The sequence below is a fragment of the Suricata suricatta genome, chromosome 12 (genome assembly GCF_006229205.1).
Source record: "Suricata suricatta isolate VVHF042 chromosome 12, meerkat_22Aug2017_6uvM2_HiC, whole genome shotgun sequence".
Lineage (NCBI taxonomy): Eukaryota > Metazoa > Chordata > Mammalia > Carnivora > Herpestidae > Suricata > Suricata suricatta.
Window position 1 is genome coordinate 55,201,746 of NC_043711.1, and position 19,442 is coordinate 55,221,187.

A 19,442-nucleotide genomic window follows, 5' to 3' on the forward strand; every position below is an offset into this window, starting at 1 on the left:
TTAATTTCTTTCTTTTAAGTTTATCTATTTTTGAGAGAGATAGAAACAGAAGAACATGTGCACCCACAAAGCAGGGGAGGGGCAGAGAGAGAGGGAGAGAGAATTTTCCCAGCAGGCTCCTCGCTGTCAGCACGGAACCCAATGTGGGGCTGGATCCCAGGAACCATGCGCTCCTGACCTGATCTGAAACCAAGAGTTGGACGCTTAACCCGCTGAGCCACCCAGGCGTCCCAGCAATTTTATTTCTAAAAGTATTGTTTATTGTTTCTCAATTTTTAGATTCAGCCTATTGATAAATCTAAGTGTATATTGGTCTAATGATGATATAATATGCCATTGTATACCATATATTCTTTAATTTGACCTTGATGTTGGACATTTAATATATACACTACACTATACTATAATAAATATACAATATACACTATAATAAATAATTCCTGTAAGAGCATCTTGCTACTACTACCTTTTTTCTGTCTTTAGGATTATTTTACTAGGGAGAATGCCCAGAAATAGGTCAAAGGATAGGCTTACATTCAGGATGGAGAGTTAAATGTTCCAAACAAAACATCTGTCATCTAAACTGTTCAAGTTTTCAAGTGGAGGCAGAAGGAGGTGGGGCTTCCCACTCCCGCCTCCCCTCCCCATTTTTTGGGGAGTGGCTGGCCAGGGACCTGAACCTGGGCCCCGAGAGTCTCTTACTTGGCACTGCCCTGTCTGATTCCTCATCTGGTAGCCCTGTCTCTTTTTCCTAATCTCTACTGTCCTGGCTGAGAAAGTGTCACTGCATCCCCTTCCCTGGGGACTGTCACAGATTGCCTGGTGCTCCCCTGCTGGCCTCAGAGACCCCCTGTCCCAGAGAGCTCAGGTAAGCCCACAAGCCTTCTCTTGGCCGCCTTCTGCCAGCCATGCCATCTGGATCTCTCTTCTGGCACAGGTATAAACAGGAGCAGGCCAAGATCCAGGACGAGTTGCTGCAGGTGGTGACGAGGGAAAGAGAGGCGGCCGCAAAGCATAGGAGCGCATCCATGCAGCGCGGGGAGGGCAGCGGTGACCAGGAGAAGCAGAAGTCGACCCAGCTGGTGAGTGCAGGCCTCTCCGAGCTGGCCCTTTGTGCCCCAGCAGCACTGGGAGGCAGAGCTGAGGCCCTGGAGCCGGCTCTGTATGAAGCCTGGGGGCCCGACTTCAGCTCTGTAGAAAGGGTATCTTTTCGGGGACCCAGGGCTTGGGTTCTTCTAGCCTTGGCTCTGCCACTGACTTGCCTTGCTGCCTCTGGCTGGTAATTTCAGTCTCTGGGGTGCTAAGGTTTACATGGTGAGGGCTGGATTATTCGGCAGTCTGGTCCCACTCTGAAATGTCATGGCCATAATGGGTATGTGGGCCAGGAGGGAGAGCAAGAGGGGCTTGGGAGCATGCAGTGATGAGGTAGAGAACGCAGTTGAAGGTAGGCACCCTGGGTACCAACCCTAGCTCCCCGAGTACTTGCTGGGGCCTGTATTCCAGGGTCTATGAGCCTTCACAGAGGATCATGGTGTTCACTCCCAGGGTTGCCCAAGGAATTAGGGGAGGTAATTACTGTCCAGGACTTCAGATGTGCCTGGCAGATTATAAAAGCGCACCATTATTGCTGTTACTGTTATTAGTGCGTTTAATTGATTGGAGACTATTTGTTAGGATTCTTTCTGCGGTGAGCGAGGGCTTTATTTCACAGTATGAGAAGTCTCTAGATGCCCCAGGGTTGACTAACTCAGGCGCATTGGCATCGTCGCAGAGCCCTGCTCTCCTTCCACTCTGCCATTGTCAGCGTGCCAGTGTGTCCTCGGGCCAGACGGTCCTACAGTTCAGAGATAGCTGCCCTGCTCCCCAGCAGGTCTTATGCAGATGGGGCCACACTCAGAAGAGGAGTAAGCTTTCCAGAGAGCCCCCAGCAAGAGGCCTGTGACATCACACTGGCCAGAATGGCACCAGGTGCCCATGGCTAGGCCAGTCCTCTGCAGAGGGACAGGGACGGCTCCACTGACCGGAGTGAGGGCTCTAGTCACGCTGGGCAGCGATGGGTTTCCAGAAAGAATTGGGACTGATGGTAATAATCCTCCCAATCCCATTCCCATGTGGGAAAACCCCCACATGTTCAAGAAGCTCTCTGACACCAGCTGGGTGTCCTACAATAACTGTCATCAGACTCCAAAGGGTCAGGGCTCAGTTCACAAGACTGTCCCCTTCCCCTAGTCAGACACCAGTCTACGTCCAGGTCAGCGCTTTGGGCTGACGGGTTGTTAGTTAGAGGGTCCCCTGAACCCCTTGTTTGATCTGGGTTTGATTGCTTTGCCAGAGTGGCTCACAGAACTCAGGGAAACATCTAACTTCCTGAAAGGATTCTAAAAGGATTTAACTCAGGAATGGCCGCATGGGAGGAGAACATAGGACGAGACATGTAGGGAAAGGACATTGGGCTTTCTTCCATGTCCTGTGCCCGGGCACCACTCTCCAGAATGGCTCCCTGTTCACCAACCTGGAAATGCTTTAAAAAACCCTGTTGTTTTTGGGGTGAAACTGGGGTGAGGCTTCATTACCTAGGTGTGATTGACTACATTGTTGGCCATTGGTGATGGAACTCAACCTCCAGCTCCTTTCCCCTCCCTGAAGCTCAGGGCTACGGCTGAAAGTTCCAGCACACGGGGCGTTTGGTTGGCTCCATTGGTAACCAGTCTCCACTGGTAAAAGTCATCTCATTAATATGAAAAAGACACCTTTATCTCTCTCATCACTTTAGAAATTCCAAGGGTTTTAGGAGCTCTGTGCCAGTAACAGTAAAGATGAAATAGTTAGATCTTGTTCTTAATCAGGATACACGGCAAGGAGGGTGGGAGGCGTGATGGAGGGATGGCCGTAGCAGCATCTAGGATCATCTGCCCCAGAGGCCTTGGCTTGGAGGCAAGCAGCAGCCAAAGGTGGGTGGCCTGGTGTCCCCCGTGCTCCACAGAAGGGAGTTGGGGACACAGTGACACCTCTTGGGACTGTGCCCTGGGTCGTGCGGGGAGGGAGGCCTCTGCACAGACTTGGAAAGCAGGGGCAGGTACAGAAGAAATGCTTGTCGTGCTAGGCCTCAGGGAAATAGGAACAATGAGGGTCCTTGCCCTTGGGGAAGTTTCAGTTTCAGCCGTGATGTGCTTGGGAATGCAAAGGCAGTGGTGTCATCTGCTGGTGGAAGGCTCGCCTTTGAGTCAGGCTTGAGTGACTGGGGCACCCAGACCTGGGGGAGACAGGTGGGCATGGAGAAGGTGATGGAACACATGAGAGAGGGGAGGGAGGTGTGAAGCCGCCTTACAGAAAGCCTCAGACACCTTGCGAACTTGACCCACAAAAGAGCTCGCCATGACTCTGAAACCACGAAGGAGTCTCCCCAGTTCTTAAGGACAGCGATGATGCAATCTGACTTGTGTCTTTTGAACCCTGGGGCATCCGCTGAGGCATCAGGTGACACAGAGAGAAATGGGGGTGAGGAGGTGGTGTTAGAGCATCTCACAGTGAGCCTCTGAGGGGCAGGCGGGTTGTCACTCCTCTGCAGGAGCTCCCAGCCAAGCTGAAAGGACCCTGGCTGGACATGAAGGGTTAGTCAATATGGGACGAGCAAACAAAGTTGGCCACGTGGGACAGTCACCTAGCACGGGAAATTTCACCCTGCACATGTGGTGTCCTTCGTTCTCACCTGGAATGTGTTAATGACAAGGAGAGGGAATTCACGACTTCCCTCTTCCCTCTGTAAGGGAGAAGGCTGGGTCTCGTGTCCTCCACACTGGCCTTGGCCAAGAACCTTTGCAAGTGGGAAGAGGCTTAAATGACCCACACAGGTGTGTGGGTTTTCTTTTATAATAAAGAGTAACTTTAGCATAAAGAAGATGTGTCTTTATTTGATTCTACTCCCCGCTCTGCCCCCCAATTTCTCTAAGGAGAATGCTCTTCTGAACCTGAGTTCTTAAGGAATAGTGAAGCAAGCGGCTTCCTTCATTTTGTAAATGTTGATTAACTACTTTTGCAGGTGTTCCCTTTTTTTGACTGTCAGCCTCCATCTCTCCATGCAGTTAGTGCCCTGTTTCTTTTTGGGAATTTATCGGTCTCCTGTTGTGTGTCATGTTGGTGGGCTTGCAATTCCAGGGCCCAGCTTCCTTTATGGAAGCCGGACCTCTTCCCTCCCCTTGCCTCAGGATAGCCAGGGCCCAAGGGCAGCCGAGCAGACCCTCGTTCTGGGGACTTTGAGTGAGTGAGGAGGCCAGGGCAGGATTGCTCCCTGGAGCTGAGGGATACTTGTGACGACCTTCATCTGGAGGGGGGGGGCTGTCTGGCTGTCTCCTGGACCTCCACCATGCCCGCTGGTTTCTGTCTGGCTCTCTTGTCTTCTTTAGGATTGAATCACCTGCCGATTACCTGCGGTCAGCTCCCCTTTGCTTGAGTTAGTCAGAGTTGGTTTGTGTTGCTTGGAGCAGTAGCAGATGGAAAGAGACACACGAATGTGGTTTTGAAGGCTTCCACCCGTCAGTACTCAATGTGAGGAGAGGCGAAGGGAAGCTGGTATCAGGCCCTGTTCTGTATGTGGGGGCAGGAGGCACTAGCCTCGATGCTGAGCTATGCCACAGCCATCAGGTCCGTTTGGGTGGTTGTGGTTGGCAGGGACTTTTAGTGGAAAATTTCTTCTTTTTTAAAAAAAGTTTATTTATTTTCAGAGAGAGAGAGAGTGAGCACGTGTGTGAGCAGGGAAGGCGGGGAGGGGCAGAGAGAGAGAATCCCAGGCAGGCTCCACACTGGCACCGCAGAGCCTGATGTGGGGCTCGAACTCATGAATCGCAAGATCATGATCTGAGCTAAAATCAAGAGTCAGACACTTAACTGACTGAGACCCAGGTGCCTCTAGTGGAGATAATTTCAAAACTGTACTTGTACTTTAGAATATTTAAATAAAAAGAGAAAGAAGAACCTGAACAGAAGCATAGAGAATTTTCTTTTTCTCATCCAAGTCTTCCATGTGCGGACTGAAGGGGCCTGCTGGCCAGAGCATTTAAGGCTTTAGAGTTTGGATCACCATGCATCCTCCTAGCCTCCAGGTTGGATGCTGAGGCAGGGGCAGTATGACCTCTGGCGGTCTGAGCTGGCCTCCTACTTAGCCTTGGTGCCTTGTCTCTCTGCCAGTGTCCTCAAGCCCTGCACCCTTGAACCTGTAGCCTTGTCTGGAGGACTTTTTTCCAAGTGTGCCGAGTTGAGTCTGACATTTAATGTGCTCTCCTGTTCTCTCTTTTGCCTCTGACTTTTACAATATTGATTTTTTAATCTTCTGCATGAGGGAATAATTCAGCTCATTATTGGGAAAAGTTCATAAAACTAATGATGAGGAAAGATAATTATTTTTATAACTTACGTCTGATGACAAAAGGGTTCCCATTTTCTATCCAGTGCAGTACTGGGCTGTTTTGGAATATGTTTATGCATGTTTTCCTGTCACTTGAAGACTGGTAGAGTCCCAGATATAATTGGGGTGAAGGCCCGGGGGGTCATTGGAGCCTGTGTGTGTGAGGTATGCTTTCCTTTGACTTGGGGGAGGGCATTTGGATCCCAGCCATTCTAGAGAGAAATCAGAAACAACAGAGCAGTTTCTTGGGCTGAGCCTTCTGATGGGCAGAGCTCTACTGTAGGGGCGAATGAGATTTATGACCTTGCCTGTTGGATTCCTGACACATTGTTAGGTATGGGCTTGCAGTATATCTGACAGGAAGCAAAAACTTTCATTTCATTTTATTTCTCTTTTGGTGAGCGATTCTATCATTATTTTCTATCCATATTCTCTATGTGCCTGTTAAGAGAGGCCCCGGATTCATTTCTTGATAAATGGAAATAAATGAGAAGCAGTTTCCGATCTGGAGAAGCTCTGTTCATCAGCGGAGGTAAGTATTTTCAGAAGTGCCTGGACAGCGTGACAATATCCGACCAAAGGGACAAGAAGGCACAAGAGGAGGAAAGAGGCGGGAACAGCAGCTTCTCTTCCTGGTGGGTCGAGAAGGTCTTCTGAGGGGAGGCCACCCATGGCTGGATCCTGAGCACTTGCTCATGAAGGACGCTAGGGCAGAAGCTGGGGCGGGTGGGGACATGGCGCCTGGCCGCATCTTGGTGAGTGGGGTGTGACAGGCAAATGTGGACGGAGGGTGAAATCCTGCAAGTCTGACCCTGACCTTTGGGGGAGGGTTTTCTTACTCATCCAAAGAGACGCACAAGGAGAGAGCTTTTCTTCCATTGCACGGGCACATGGGGAAAGGTCTGAAATGGCAGATGAAGAAGGTGGGACCGAATCCTTCCTCTGCCGTAAGCGAGTGCTTCTCCACCCAGATGTGCCCGCCTGACTTAAGGACTTGCCCAGGAATGGGTGTCCTGCTCTGATTTCCAGTTTGCAGGGGTGGTTTGATCTTTTCAGTGTTCAGACTCTTTAAGAAGCTGCCACTTTAGGTCTCTGCTACCTGTAATTGGGATTTGAGGAAGATGTCGGATCTGGAAGTTTTTGGGTTGCAGGTTTCTGAACTCCTGAAGGGGCTGGAAGGTTTATTTTGGTTTTGTTTGTTGCTACACCGTTGCTTCCTAGTTGTCCCCTCCTACATCTTCGTCAGTCTCGCTCCTCAGCTTATAAGCTCCTCGGGGATGGGGACTGTGGCATGATGGCTTTGGTCTTGGTGGTGCCCAGCAAATTCTCGATGCACAAGGATGGCCAGGGAATGGCAGGGCTCGAGTGGGCGAGGGGTGTGGGGCAGTGCCTCCTGCTTTGGAGACCTCTGTACAGCGTCCTTGCTCGGCTCCGGGAGGCCTCCTTGCAGTGCTCCTCGCAAATCGGTGGAAGCAGATCCCCATGTCAGCCTTCTCTGGACAGCAGCTTGCAGGTATGACCTTTTGAAACAAAAAAATAAAGCCTCACACAGCAAAAGAGCCTTTCGGTATCATGATAATCGTGGAGTCAACTAGTTTACGTGACTCTCTCTCCAGCTGTTTGGCAGGTCTGTTTGTTTTAGAACTTTTTGGCCCAGGGACTCTGGCGGCCTTGTCCTTATGCTTCCTCTCATTTGAGCTACAGATAGAGATCTTGAATTCCTATGGAGATCTGTCTGTCAGCACCTAGATGGCTGATAAAAGCCATCATCTGAAAAGAAAAAAAAAATGCACCTGTCATGTCATCCATAACCCCTTTCTTTGCTTCCCTAAACCTTGCTGGTTGTTTTTTTCTTTTCTAGATTAGCTCAGGGGCTGACAAACTTTCTCTGTAAAGAGCCGAACAGTAATAGATTTTACAACCCGTGTATGGTCTCGGTCACATATTCTTTGTTGTTGATTTTAAGGCTTTAAAAACTGTAAAAAAACAAAAAAACAAAAAAACAAGAACTATTCTGAGCTCAGAGGCCATGCCAAGAGCAGTGATAGGTTGGCTTTGTCTGGCCAGCTGTTGTTGGCTGACTCCCGGCCTCAATGGTGCGGCTCCAGGGACTGTAATACTTTGAGTCTCTCTGAGTCCTGAGGTGCTGCAGGCAGCTGGGGGACAGGGGTGCTGGTGGTGACCCTCGTTCCTCAGAGGTTACTGTTCCCATGAGAAGTTTCACAGCACTGTGGTGCCTGATGGCTTCAGTCTTCTGATTTGTAAAGTGACGACTTTTCTGGAGACAGTGCAGTGGGCTCTGTGGGAAGAGCCATGAACTTTTACTTTCTCTTCTGATTCTTTTTAGATTTGGCAGTTTTTAGAGTTTCTATTTCTCTACTGAAACTCCCCATCATTTATACAGGTTGTCCACCTTTTCCTGCGGGTCATAATTGTCTAAAGTTTATGGTAATTTCAGCATCTGGGTTTTACCTCTGGGTTTGGTTCAGTGGATTATTTCCTCTCTTGATAACAGGTCCCCTTTTCCTACAGCTTGTAATTTTTTATTGGTCCTGGACATCATGCATAGAAGAACAGTAGAGCCTGAGGAAAATAGGGTTTATTCCAGAACTGGCCGCTCTTCTTCTTTTGACAGACCATTGGCATGGGTGGCTGGGTAAATCTAGTCTGTATTTAAGCAGGCTCTGGGCTCTCTTGTTGCTTTGCCTTCGGACTCTGCAAGGGTAGGACCCAAGACTGTTTAGGAGGGCTTGGGATCTGGGCAACACAGGGTTTGTCTGTGCTGTCCTGTTCTCCCATCAGACTTTTGAGAGGCCCTGCTTATCTTACCCCAGGTCCTTCTTTGCGCCTTTTCCCGAGGCAGGCGGCTGCTGGGCGGTGCTTGGTGTAGGGCCTGGAGCACCGTGGGCTTCTCTCCATCTCCTGCTGTGTGTTTAGGTGTCTCCTGGCCCAGTGCACCCGTGCCTCGGGGGTCCATGGAGGGTATTTCAGTCACTTCCCACCCTGTCCCCAGGACTTTCAAACAATATACATAAGGAGGAAGAGACTCATAACTCAGGCCACATTTATTTATTTCACTCTTCCCTTTGGTTGTCATCACTTTATACTTTTACTTTTCAAAAGTTTATTTATTTTTGAGAGAGAGAGAACGAGCGTGAGCCGGGGAAGAGCAGAGAGAGAGAAGGAGAAAGGGAATCCTGAGCAGGCTCCATACGCAGCCAAACCCAGGGCTCCCTATCATGACTGTGAGATCATGACCTGAGCCGAAATCAAGAGTTGGCCGCTTGACTGACTGAGCCACCATGTGCCCCGGGTGTCATCACTTTGAAGCACCCTTCACACCCCAAGGAAAATGAAAAGGGCAGAGTAATATGAGTCATTTTGCTTCCTCTCTCGATATCTGGGCCCATATGGCTACTGTCCTTCCACGGGCCAGACGGGCTGTCCCCAGGGTATGAAGGACATTCATGCAGCTGACCACCACCATGTCCCCTTTGCAGCCACATTTACTCAGAGAGCAAGGGTGGGTGCATTCCATATCCTAGAGAATTGGAATAATTGTTTGGAAGAGGTACTGATGCTTCTTGGGTCCTATTTTCCTTATTGAGATCAAAGTTAAAACTGCCTGGCCTTGTGGCCATATGGTAGGATAATTTATGGAGACAGGAAGACTACAGATAGGCTTGTATAAAAACTGGTTCAGCCATATTTTTGGCTGGTTACACACCAAAAAAGGAACTTTGGTGTATTTCTCATATATTTGTAGAAAGCAGGGCGGGGGAGGGCCTAAAAACCAGTTGGGGACTAAGAGCCTGGCCCAGAAGTTCAGGGCTGGCCCCCAGGGCATCAGGACTGGGTCACCATTCTTGTGGGGGTTGTGAGCATCGACTTGTGGAGCTGATGGGAAATGTGTGGCACCGGGAGCTCCAGGAAGGAGCTAGTGTGGTTCTAGGCTAGTGAAGGGGACAGAACTGTGCCCACATGGCCTGTCACTGGGGTTTTGTCACTTGGCTGTGCTGCTGCTTCCTTCCTGCGGTGGAAGAGAGGCAGACATGATTGTGCATGGCTGGTGAACTTCAGCCTTCTCTTCTCCTTTTCCATCCATGGGCTGGCGACCTGGGGTCGATGTGAACTAATTCCTAGGGCAGATCAGTCATGCAGGCTTCTGACCAGTCCTCTGGAGAGACATGCTGGAGTCGGGGGGTGGGGGGCTCACAGGAGCCCCTTGTTTATGGGCAGATGCATGGGAGTTCCACCTGTGTGGCACGGAACTCGGGCCCTCTGGTTCTGTGTCGCTCCCAGCTGCCCTTTGCCTGCACCACTTTGCTCTTTTTCCTTCCTGCTGTGTGTCGGGATCATCTGGGAGGCTGGCAGAAATACACGGGCCAGAAATGACGGGATCACTCTTTGTTTCTCTGACCCTGGAATCTATATTTTTAACAGCCTCCCCTTGATGCCCATGCGGTAGGCCCAGAGCTGGCTCCTGGCCTGAGGTTGGGAGCCAGGTACCCATGGCTGTTCTGCGCCTTTGGCTCTTGGGGCTCCTGAGTGATGTGCGGTGTTCCCACTGGTGATGTGGCCCCCTGCGGTACTCGAGGGCAGGACTGTGCTCTTTGAAACGTGCGCCAGGTAACTGATGGCCCCCCTACCCGATGTGGCTTGCTGCCTACGCGGATGCCTTTATCAGACTTCTTGGCCTCAGAGGAGAGCAGGAGCTCTTCGCTGAGGATGGCTAGGGAGGAGAGTTGACTCTCTGCTGGTACCATGCCTGGGGAAGGGGCAGCTGACTGGGGCTTGGTATTTTGGGGGACAGGTGGTAAAAAGGTGTTGCCAGAGCAGGCAGTGGTGGCTTCGGACATGAGTGATGTCAGACCCCTGGCAATCACGTGGACTGGAGGTGAGCGCTCCACACTTACATCCTTGCAGAACCTTCCTTAGTTCCTATGTGATATTTGAGGCATGTGACAGGGATAGAAAGGAACCACCTCAGGGCGTTTAGACCCATTATCTGGCCTGCAGAGGGAAGGGCCATTATGGTCCAGTTGCTTCTCAGGTCACTGGGACACGGCCACCTGTGAGCCCAGGAGACCTGAGAGTTCAGCTCCTGGCGTTGCCCTCAAGAAGCTCATTAGGCTCTTGTTTCCTGTCTACCTCGTTAGGTGCATTGTGCTGGTGTCCTTGGGCCGGGACAGTCCTGTTTTTCCCTCAGCTCTTCTGCACATTTCTAACCGCCAGGAAGGTGGTGGTTGTCCTGGCAGCGAGGAGGAGGAGGAGGAGGACTAGGGTGAGGGCATGTGTGATGAGGTGAGGTTGAGGGTGGGGCTTGTCTGGACGAGGCCACTGGTGATGCCAGGTGGGCACTGAGACGATGAGTAGCATCTCCAGCTGTTTGAATCCTAGTAGAAAGTGGGAGACGTGCGGACTCCTCCTCCCTGAAGAACGCTTTTTCTCTGTGGACTTCTCCAATGACAAAGCAGGGATTTCAGGATCTGTTCCAGAATGGCCCTCCTGTGGGAAGGGAGACCCCCACACACTGGGGTGCTGAAAGATGTGCATTTAGCCATCTTATTTAAGGAGCTGGGATTCCAAGTGGGTTTCATGGCCTGGGCTGATTAGGATTTTGTGCAGCTTCCTCCCCCTCGGTGCCTCACGGGTCTGCAGATGCCTCCAGTTGCCCCTTCCCGGCTCCGGTGTGCAGCTCCGGTGACCTCGGCTGTGTGCTGACAAAAGCGGGGGCTCCTCATTAGCTGCTAACTTTGTTAGGCAAATGGCTGATTGCGGTTCCTTTCCTGGTGTCATTGCTTCTAATTAGCAGATCGCATGTCTCTGAAAATGTCTCTTAGCACCAGGGATGAGCTAAAGAGGCTGACAGCTGGGGCTGGGATCTGGAGAGAACGGTGAGAGAAGCTTCTGCCCATAAGCCTCTTGAGGGATTCTGCCACCGACCTCAGCCAGGCTCCTTGGCCTCCGTGCGCCTGGTGGGTCCCGAGGGATCTGAGCTGTGGCCTTGCCTGGGAAAACTCAGCAGTGGGTGGGCGGGGGTGGGAAGAGTGACCTGAGCCACCAACAGGCATCGTGGCAGCGGGTGACACCTTACTGACCTACAGCTCTGTTTCTTGTGTGAAGCCCAGGGCCTGGCTGAGAGTGTGGCATGTTGAGCAGGCCTTGGGCGCTGTGGGCAAGCCTGAACTTGTGGGGAGGCCTGGAGAGTGCAGGCTGGAGGTGGGGGTGTGTGCTGGCAGTGCCGGGCTCTCCAGGTCACAGGCTGCCAGGGGCAGGGCTGCTCAGGTGCAGTACCTGCTGTTCGGGCGTCTCTACACCCACGCTGTCCCTCCACTTCTCAAAGCAGTGCCGCCATCCCCACCACTTGCTCTGCCTTGTGGATGGAGCAGGGCTGGCTCCACGGCGCTAACCCATCTTGGTAGCTGTGTGCTTTCCTTTTCTGTCCTGCTCGAGTGGAACCCGGCTGGTGTCTGCCCGCTCCTGTGCATGCCTCTAGGATGCCAGCGGGGCTGTGGAGAGGGGAGGCCACGGTTTGTTTCAGGTCTGTTTGTGTGCCTAATCCACATAGTCTTTGGGGAGCCGCCATTCTGCCTTTGCCTTTCTCTGAGAAAATGTTGTTGTTCTGTCCTTTAAGCAGGTTGTGTTTGCCCCCTTGGGGAGACGCCACTGCTGGTCACTGGCAAGGCACAGAATGGCACAGGGGTTATTTGGCTGACAGACGTCAACAAGTAGGACAGGAGAAAAGTCTCAAGACATTTGCCTCTTATCTCCATGTCCGCCCCGTGGCTGAGTGAGGGCCCCTGCTCCTGTGTCTGGCCTATACGATGTGTGCTCTTGGCTGGAGCAGCAGGTTCAGTGACCAGGAGCAGCTCGGCCTGTGACAGAAGCCCAGGGGGCAGTGGCTTCAACAGTGGGGGGTGTGGACTTCGTGACTAAGAAGTCTGGGGGCCAATAACCCAGGCAGGTGTTGCAGCTCAGTGCAGTGGGAGGGATCCATTGACTTCCTTTCCTTTTTTTTTTTTTTAATTTTTGTTTATTCTTGAAGGTGAGAGAGAGAGCGAGCAAGAGAGAGTATGAGCAGGGCAGGAGCAGAGACAGAGGGGAAACGCAGAATCTAAAACATGCTCCAGGCTCTGAGTAGTCAGCACAGAGTCTAATGCGGGGCTCAAACCCATGAACTGTGAGATCAGGACCTGAGCCTAATGCTGCTGCTTAACCGACTGAGCCACCCAGGCTCCCCGACCTCCTTTCCTTTTGATCCACCATTCTCACTGCAGCTCTCCTCATGGCCTCAGGATGGCTACTGTGCCTCCAGACATCACATTCATTTTCCAGGCAGGAAGAGAGAAGGCCCAAAAGCCTTTTCCTAGTGAAGTTTTCTTTTCTATGGGAGGGACACCCTCTCCAAGGACTCTCACCAGCACTACTGTGTCACAGCGTCACCTCTGGCTCAAAGAGAAGCTGAGATAGTAATTTTAGCTGGGCATCTGACTGCCCCCCAAAATCAGGTTCCTTTTTCAAGAAGGGGCCAAATGCTGGTCAGTGGCAAGTGGCACCTCCTGTCGCATGGCAGCATAGAAGGAGCCCTACTTCTGGATGGGTTAGACCTGGACACAGATTCATCAAGTACTCCCTCCATGATCTTGGGCCCCTTCCACAACCTGCACCAGCCTCAGTTTCCCCGCATGTCAGATGGCAAAGAACCAGAGCTGCACAGGTGCGTCAGCGTGGCGGTGGGAGCTGGTGCTCCGCTCGCTGGCTGGCAGGTGGGCAATCTGTGCATTCACATCTTTGGATCGTGCCCAGCTCCCCAGGTGCAGGAAAAGAGAAGTCCAGCCACGACCACTGTGCGTGTAAAGAGTAGAGGTGGCGGAGACGGGGTGCTTCCGAGGGCAGGGGCACTGCTGCTGCCGGCGCTGACTTTCCTGCTCTATCTTGCCAGACAGGGCATCACTTAACGGAGGCCCCCGCAGCACTCCTCCCTCCCTGTGCACCTTTCTTCAAAAGCAGCCCTTCCAGATCCCGCCGGGCCTTCTCTCTGGATGTCTGAGCTCAGCCGGAGCCTCTGGTGCCTGTGTTCTCCTGGCTGGTTCTCGCTGATGCCCAGACTGGAGTGTTTCTGTGTGCCTGGGCTCGTGTGCGGCCGAGGGGAGGAGCCCGCTTGCTCACTGGCACCCATGTTCTTGGCAGCACGTCCTCCTCTTTCCGATTCCCCGTGGGCTATCTCTGGGGAGTTCTGGCGCCCTGCTCTCTGCTAGACCTGAGGTGGCTGGGGGCAGCTGAGGGGCAGTGCGGGGCACAGCAGCTCTGCATGTGACACCTTGGTGCCTCGTGTGCCCAGCCGCGCAGCTCCGGTGCCATCGGGCCGAGGGCCCAGGGAAGGGACTGCTTGCGCTCTTTGCCCCCCTGTCCCCTGCAGTGTGCTCTTTGCCCCCCTGTCCCCTGCAGGGCCGCCCCCCTCAGCACCCATTCCTGTTAGTTCTGCTGGCTCTGGCCACCCTTCCCAGTCCACATGGCCCTTGGTGGGTGCCTGTCTTTGCGTGCAGTGGCCGGTGCTCCGCTGCCCCAGCGCCCTTCCCCACCTGGATACCCTGCTGTGCCCGCACCCTGTTGGCTGCCGCAGGAGGCGAGCTAGAGTAAGCTGGGCAGCCTCAGCCCAGAGCCTCTCTGCTTGTGGGGCTCCCGAGTGGCAGACAATGCTGAACACGGGGCCCATTCTCTAGTTGACTGGTTGGACACGATGTCGGCACCTTATCTTCACGCTGACACACACTGGACATTAATAGAAATACATCGCCATGGCACATGTGTGGAATTTCAAGCAGCCGCCCGGGCTGGCGCCTTCAAGAGCCTATTGTGTGCTTAACCTCTTCCGAAGAGGTTTTTGATGAGAAATGAGTAAGACAGTTAACTCTCAGCAGCTGGGTGTGTGGCAGGTTTTCTTTCTTCTTCTTCTTCTTTTTTTTCCCCCCATTTCCCCTTCTTGATTCTCTGTGGAGCTTCCTTAATCTTTGCTCCAGAGGAGTGGGCTTTGCTGCCTCAGGATTTCTTATTTAATCTACTGCTGCTTGAGCCGGGCTCTTCCGGCACTGACGGGGCGGCCTTGGTGGTGGTGCAGGGGGCAGGGGGGCGGTGTGTAGCGGGGGAGGCCTCACTGGTATCTCGGTTATTGGGTCCGAGTTCAAGGGGACGCCTTGAACTTTATGGCTGCAAGGGGCCATCGGGGCTACTGACCTCTCTTCTGAGATGCTTGCTCTAAGCACTTGATAGTCATTTCCCCCGCACCTTTATCTCCTCTCCTTATTTTTTCTCAAGAGCTGCCGTGATTCCCCAGTTTTCCTGATTGACATCTGAAGTCCAGGAGAAGAAAGACTTGCTCAGAAGCTCGGGTCTGGATGCGGCCCGGGGTGGCTGGGGCTGGCCGGTCATCGTGGTGGTCCCTTAGGTATTGTAAGCGAGACTCTGGACTGTGTAGCATGTGGGAGAGCTTTGTATACCTTCGCTTTCCCCGGCTGTAAAGTGAGGGGAACAATGTTTTGGTGCGGGGTTTAGATGAGATAATGATTTGGTGTCGAGGAGGATGTCTGCGCCATGGTAGGTCCACAACGAAACTGGAAAGCATTCCCTGCTTCTTGTGTGTCTCAGTCTTCCTTCTACGACGGCTGTCATTCCCTGTCTTTCATCAGATGCCTGCTTTGTAACTTCCCCTCCTTTGTTCCCCAGACCCATTCTTGGCTTTCCCCAGCCCTTGTCTTCACCCCCGTCTGCCGGCCCCAGACGTCTCCCTGCCCTGCAAGACTGGAACTCACAGTTGCTCACAGCCAGCCCTTCTTGCCTTCGTCCTTGGATCCGTCTCCATGCCCTCTTTGCCAGCCTCCAGCAGTGGGTCTGCCTGTTCACCTGCTTCTCTGACCCTGGACTCTGGGGGGCTGTCCCAGAAAGTCACACACTGACCCGAGGGGCATCGCTGCTGCTGGCTTAACCCCTTTGCCTTTTCCGGGTGGCTGCTGTGGCACTCTGTACCACACCTGCCCTGGGCTCTGTCCATACTCACACGTTCAGCCCAGCCCAGCTTTCTCTGTCCCTGCCTTGCCAACCTCTCTTCTCTGTCCTCTTACAAGGCGCCTTACCTGCTGCAGCCTGGGCCTGGCCCTCTTTCCCCATAGAGCGTGTTCTGGCGCCTTCCCGCTCTTGCCCCCGTGCTCTGCTCCTCCCTATGTGAAACCAGCCCCCCTCCTCCAACAGCAACTCTGGGTGCAGCCTTGCCTCCCTTTTCTTCAGCATCTTATTTTGAAATCAACAGTAGAATTGTAATCTCACTTCTCCAACTCATTACAATTTGGTCTTCACTTTCCTTAACACTTTGTTCTCAGTAATTACTATGTCTTTTTTCCAAGAAATCTGATGACTTTGTTCATGTTTGCTCCACGGGGCTTTGGACACTAAACAACCACATCCCCCACCCCGCCCCGACCTTTAGACTCTGACTTCTGGTACCCTTTGTGCCTCCCTTTTTGTATGCTCCGTCCGTCCATGCAGCACATGTTCACCGAAGGGTGCTGTTGCCCGTACTGGGTTGGGGACCCAGACGTGACTGCGTCTGAGCCCTGCTAGAGCCCGAAGTCCAGTTGGAGAGAAAGGCATTTTAATGTTTTTAAATAAGGAAATACTGATTGAATTACAAACAGAGAGAAGTGTGATGCTTTTAAAGAACAAGGTGTGTGGAGAGAGAAAAGCAGGAGGGACCTCATTTACATGGAGGTCTATGCAGGCTTCTCTGAGGAGCAGACATTTGTGCCAAGGTCTAGAAGAATGATAGGAATTAAAATAAGAACGGGGAGGAGGACACTGTGGTCACAGGGAGGTGCGTGGCCAAGGGTCTTGGGGTGAGAGGGAACTCAGGGAAGCAAGGAGCACGGAGGTGGGGGCGGACGGGACAGAGTCTTATAGGCACGGTGGGAGGCTGGGGTCAGAGGCTGGAGGGAGCCTGTGGAAGTTTCTCACAAATGTTCTGTGCAGAGTGGCCCAGAGTGATGGGAGATCCACGGGATCTGCCCAGTAATCCTGTGAGAGGTCACAGTGACCCAGACAAAGGACAGTGACCCAGTGGGTAGGAAGAATTGCACAGCGAAAAATTGGCAGTTTGGGGTATGTGGGCGGAGGGAGAAGGAAGTGGCAGGCATGATTTCTCGGAATTCTGGCTCTGCCCTTTGCTGCGTTGGGGATGCCTAGACGAGTCCTCTCTGGATGCCTGGTGTCTGCCCCTTCCCAGTGCTGTCACAGATGGTCCTGGTGTCCGGGCAGAGACCAAGCTGCTATAACATGGAGGCTTCCCAATACTTGTATTCCTCTTTCCTGTGATAATCCAGAGGTGCATGGGGAGCCCAGGACTGGTGGGGGCTCTGCCTGCCTCAGCACCTGTGGCTTCAAGTTCAAGATGGTTGTTCTGGTTCTCGTGGGTCCTAGCTGGTGGGAAAGTGCAGGGGCCACAAGGGCACACACCCACTCTGTCATTTAAGGATGAGAACTTGATGCTGTTAGTGGACATACCTAACTGCCAGAAAGCAGTCCCTTGGCTGCACTTGGTTGCCTGGGAAATGTCGTCTAGCTGGGAGCCCTGCCCAAACGCTGCTCCCTGGGGGGAGGGAAAAACGGGTGTTGGGGGCATTTGGAGATCTGCTATGGTTGTCTGTTGTCTCCTCATTCTTCCTCAGAGATCCCCCACCTCCATGTGCACCTTGAGCTTGATCTCCATTGAGGGCTTTGCATCTCTGGATGCTGGTTGGAGCTCTCTCTTGGTGCCTTCAGGTACCTCCAATGCCCAGAACAGAAAGTGTCTGTTTCCCAAACCTGTGCTTCGGTCATTTGTAAACTATTTTGTACTTGAGATAACTGCTCAGTGGTCCTCGCGTAGCACTAAAAGGCCATAGCGAAGGTACAGTGCTGTCAGCTGTGCCTAGAAACTCGAGGGAGGTGTTTCTGTGGAGGGAAGAAACTCGAAGGGAGATTCTCCATCAGAGATGATTTGTGTCTCCCTTTTCCTTCCCCGTGGTCAGCTGGCTTGAGGGTCTTCCACTGAGGACTTAGACATGCGACTCTGTTGTTTCGAAGCCAGTCCATCAGAAGCTGCATGCGGCAGGGCACGCAGTTCCTCCCGGCCATCTGTCCGCAGCTGGGCCCTGGCCAGACCTGACAGAGGGCTGGTGTTTTCCAGCAGATCAGATGGAGTCAGAGACAAGTCCTTTGCGGCTGGGGACTCCCTTTCAGAAGTTGGGCTGAGATGAGAAGGACTGAGATCGAGCCCAAATGAGCCTGGCCGCTGGTGCCCGAGGCTCACTGGAGGGTCTGGCCCTCCTTGAGCGTGGCCCCCTCTGGAACAGGAGGCCCCTGGGTTAGTCCCCCGCCTTCTCCCCAAACCCTCCCGAGTGAGCAGACCCACCCACCATCGTGCTAATTCCCTCCGCGCTGAGCGTGAGCTCCACTGCATCCCAGTTAAAGCCAGCCCATTAGCACTGCCCCGTCTGTCACCGTAAATGGAAAGATCTTCTAACAGGTGGGCCCGCAGCTCTCCCGTGCTAATGAGGAATCTGCGGAATTCCTCCAGGGACTCCGTCGGGGCACCATCACAGGCCCAGCCCTTGCCTTCCTCCTCCTCCTCTGGAAGATGCAGCTGACCAAGGGCGGTTGGTGCTCTTTGCTGACCCCAGTGCGACCCTCTTGACCTCCAGAGGCTCTGGAAGGCTGGGGGAAGGCGGTCACGGCGGAGGGCCTTCTCATCTTTCTTGCCCTCTGTGGGTCTCCCTGGAGTCACCACCAGCACTGGAGGAAGGGACTGTATGTTTTATCTCTTGTCTGGTCTTGCAGGGCCTCATGGGGGCTGGTGTTTTCCTCTTGGCCTCTGAGAGGCTTCTCTGAAAACACTTGAACACACTTGCTTTTTCTCCTTAAGAAGAATTTGCCTGTGTTGCACTAACTTAATCCTTGCCTCCGCTCCCCTGGAGGGGCAGGACTTTGCTCCTTACTGGGCTCTGGCCGATTAGACCCAGGGCTTTAGGAATTTAGGCTAATGTTTCCGGTTTTGGTTGCATCTGGCCACAGGGTGGGTGGCAGTGGCATAGTCCGGGTTGAGGAGCCAGGTGATGTGGGATCAACTCCTGAGACCCAGCTGTGCTCCTTGGTAATGTCACCCATCTCTCTGCTGTCCCTTCTGTGAGTGGGGATGATGGCTCTGCCTGGTCGCCAGACTGTCGTGGAGGCTTCTTGAGAGAATGGATGGGGGCTTGGCACGCAGCACGACTTGGTACCGTCAGCCCAGCGCGGTTGCCCCCTGGACCACTTGCAGCCCTATACAGGGTAGCATGCCCACCCCTCAAGGCTCCTGGCCCGCCCCACTCAGGGATACTTGCTGATGTGCAGTGACACTCACTCATTTGGTGGCCACATAAAGGATTTTCTGTTCTAAGGAGTTCACATCAGGTTTTGGACCAGGGTCTTAGGGTAAAGGCCAGAGCTCAGAGCCCTAGTGTTTGGGGGCGGTGGCCGGCCTCCTGCTGTGTTCCTGCCTGTCTTGTTTTCTGCATTCACTTGGGACAGGCTCTGGGGTTTAGGAAGGGATGGGATGGGGGCCAGGCGCTGAGAGGAACCCAGCCGACTCCCTCCCACTGTTGATCCTGTCCTAGGTCCCTCTGGAATGATATTGGTTGTTACCATAGCCAGAATTTCGCTGTGCTTTGTGAATGAAGTATGCTGGTCCTGGAACCCCTTCCTGTCCTGCATGTGGGGGCCACTAGGTGGCAGTCCTGGGCCACGTGTCTGCCTGGAGGACCCAGGGCTGAGAGCAGGCCTCCCAGGCTGGGAGGGCAGGCCCCTTCCCCAGAGGGCTGGAAATAAGGGAGTCTCCTTGTTTTGGGATTGATCTCCCACTGCCCCCTTCACCTTTTGTTGGGAGCCCCAGGTGTTTGCATCTGTGGTCCCCTGGGGCCTCTTTTTGTTGTGGCTGCCCTGGGGGCAGGTGCACATCCCTGGATGGGGGGGGGGG

The 19,442-nt window shown here is 53.2% G+C and overlaps 1 protein-coding gene across 1 annotated transcript in view; it reads left to right on the forward strand.

The window, feature by feature from the left end:
- The window catches only part of CHCHD6 (coiled-coil-helix-coiled-coil-helix domain containing 6), a 231,928-nt gene that overhangs the window by 25,502 nt on the left and 186,984 nt on the right, over positions 1-19,442 (forward strand). Inside the window, exon 4 of the mRNA XM_029918640.1 lies at positions 938-1,082. Within this exon, the coding sequence (XP_029774500.1) occupies positions 938-1,082 (145 nt within the window). The remainder of the gene's footprint in view (positions 1-937; positions 1,083-19,442) is intronic.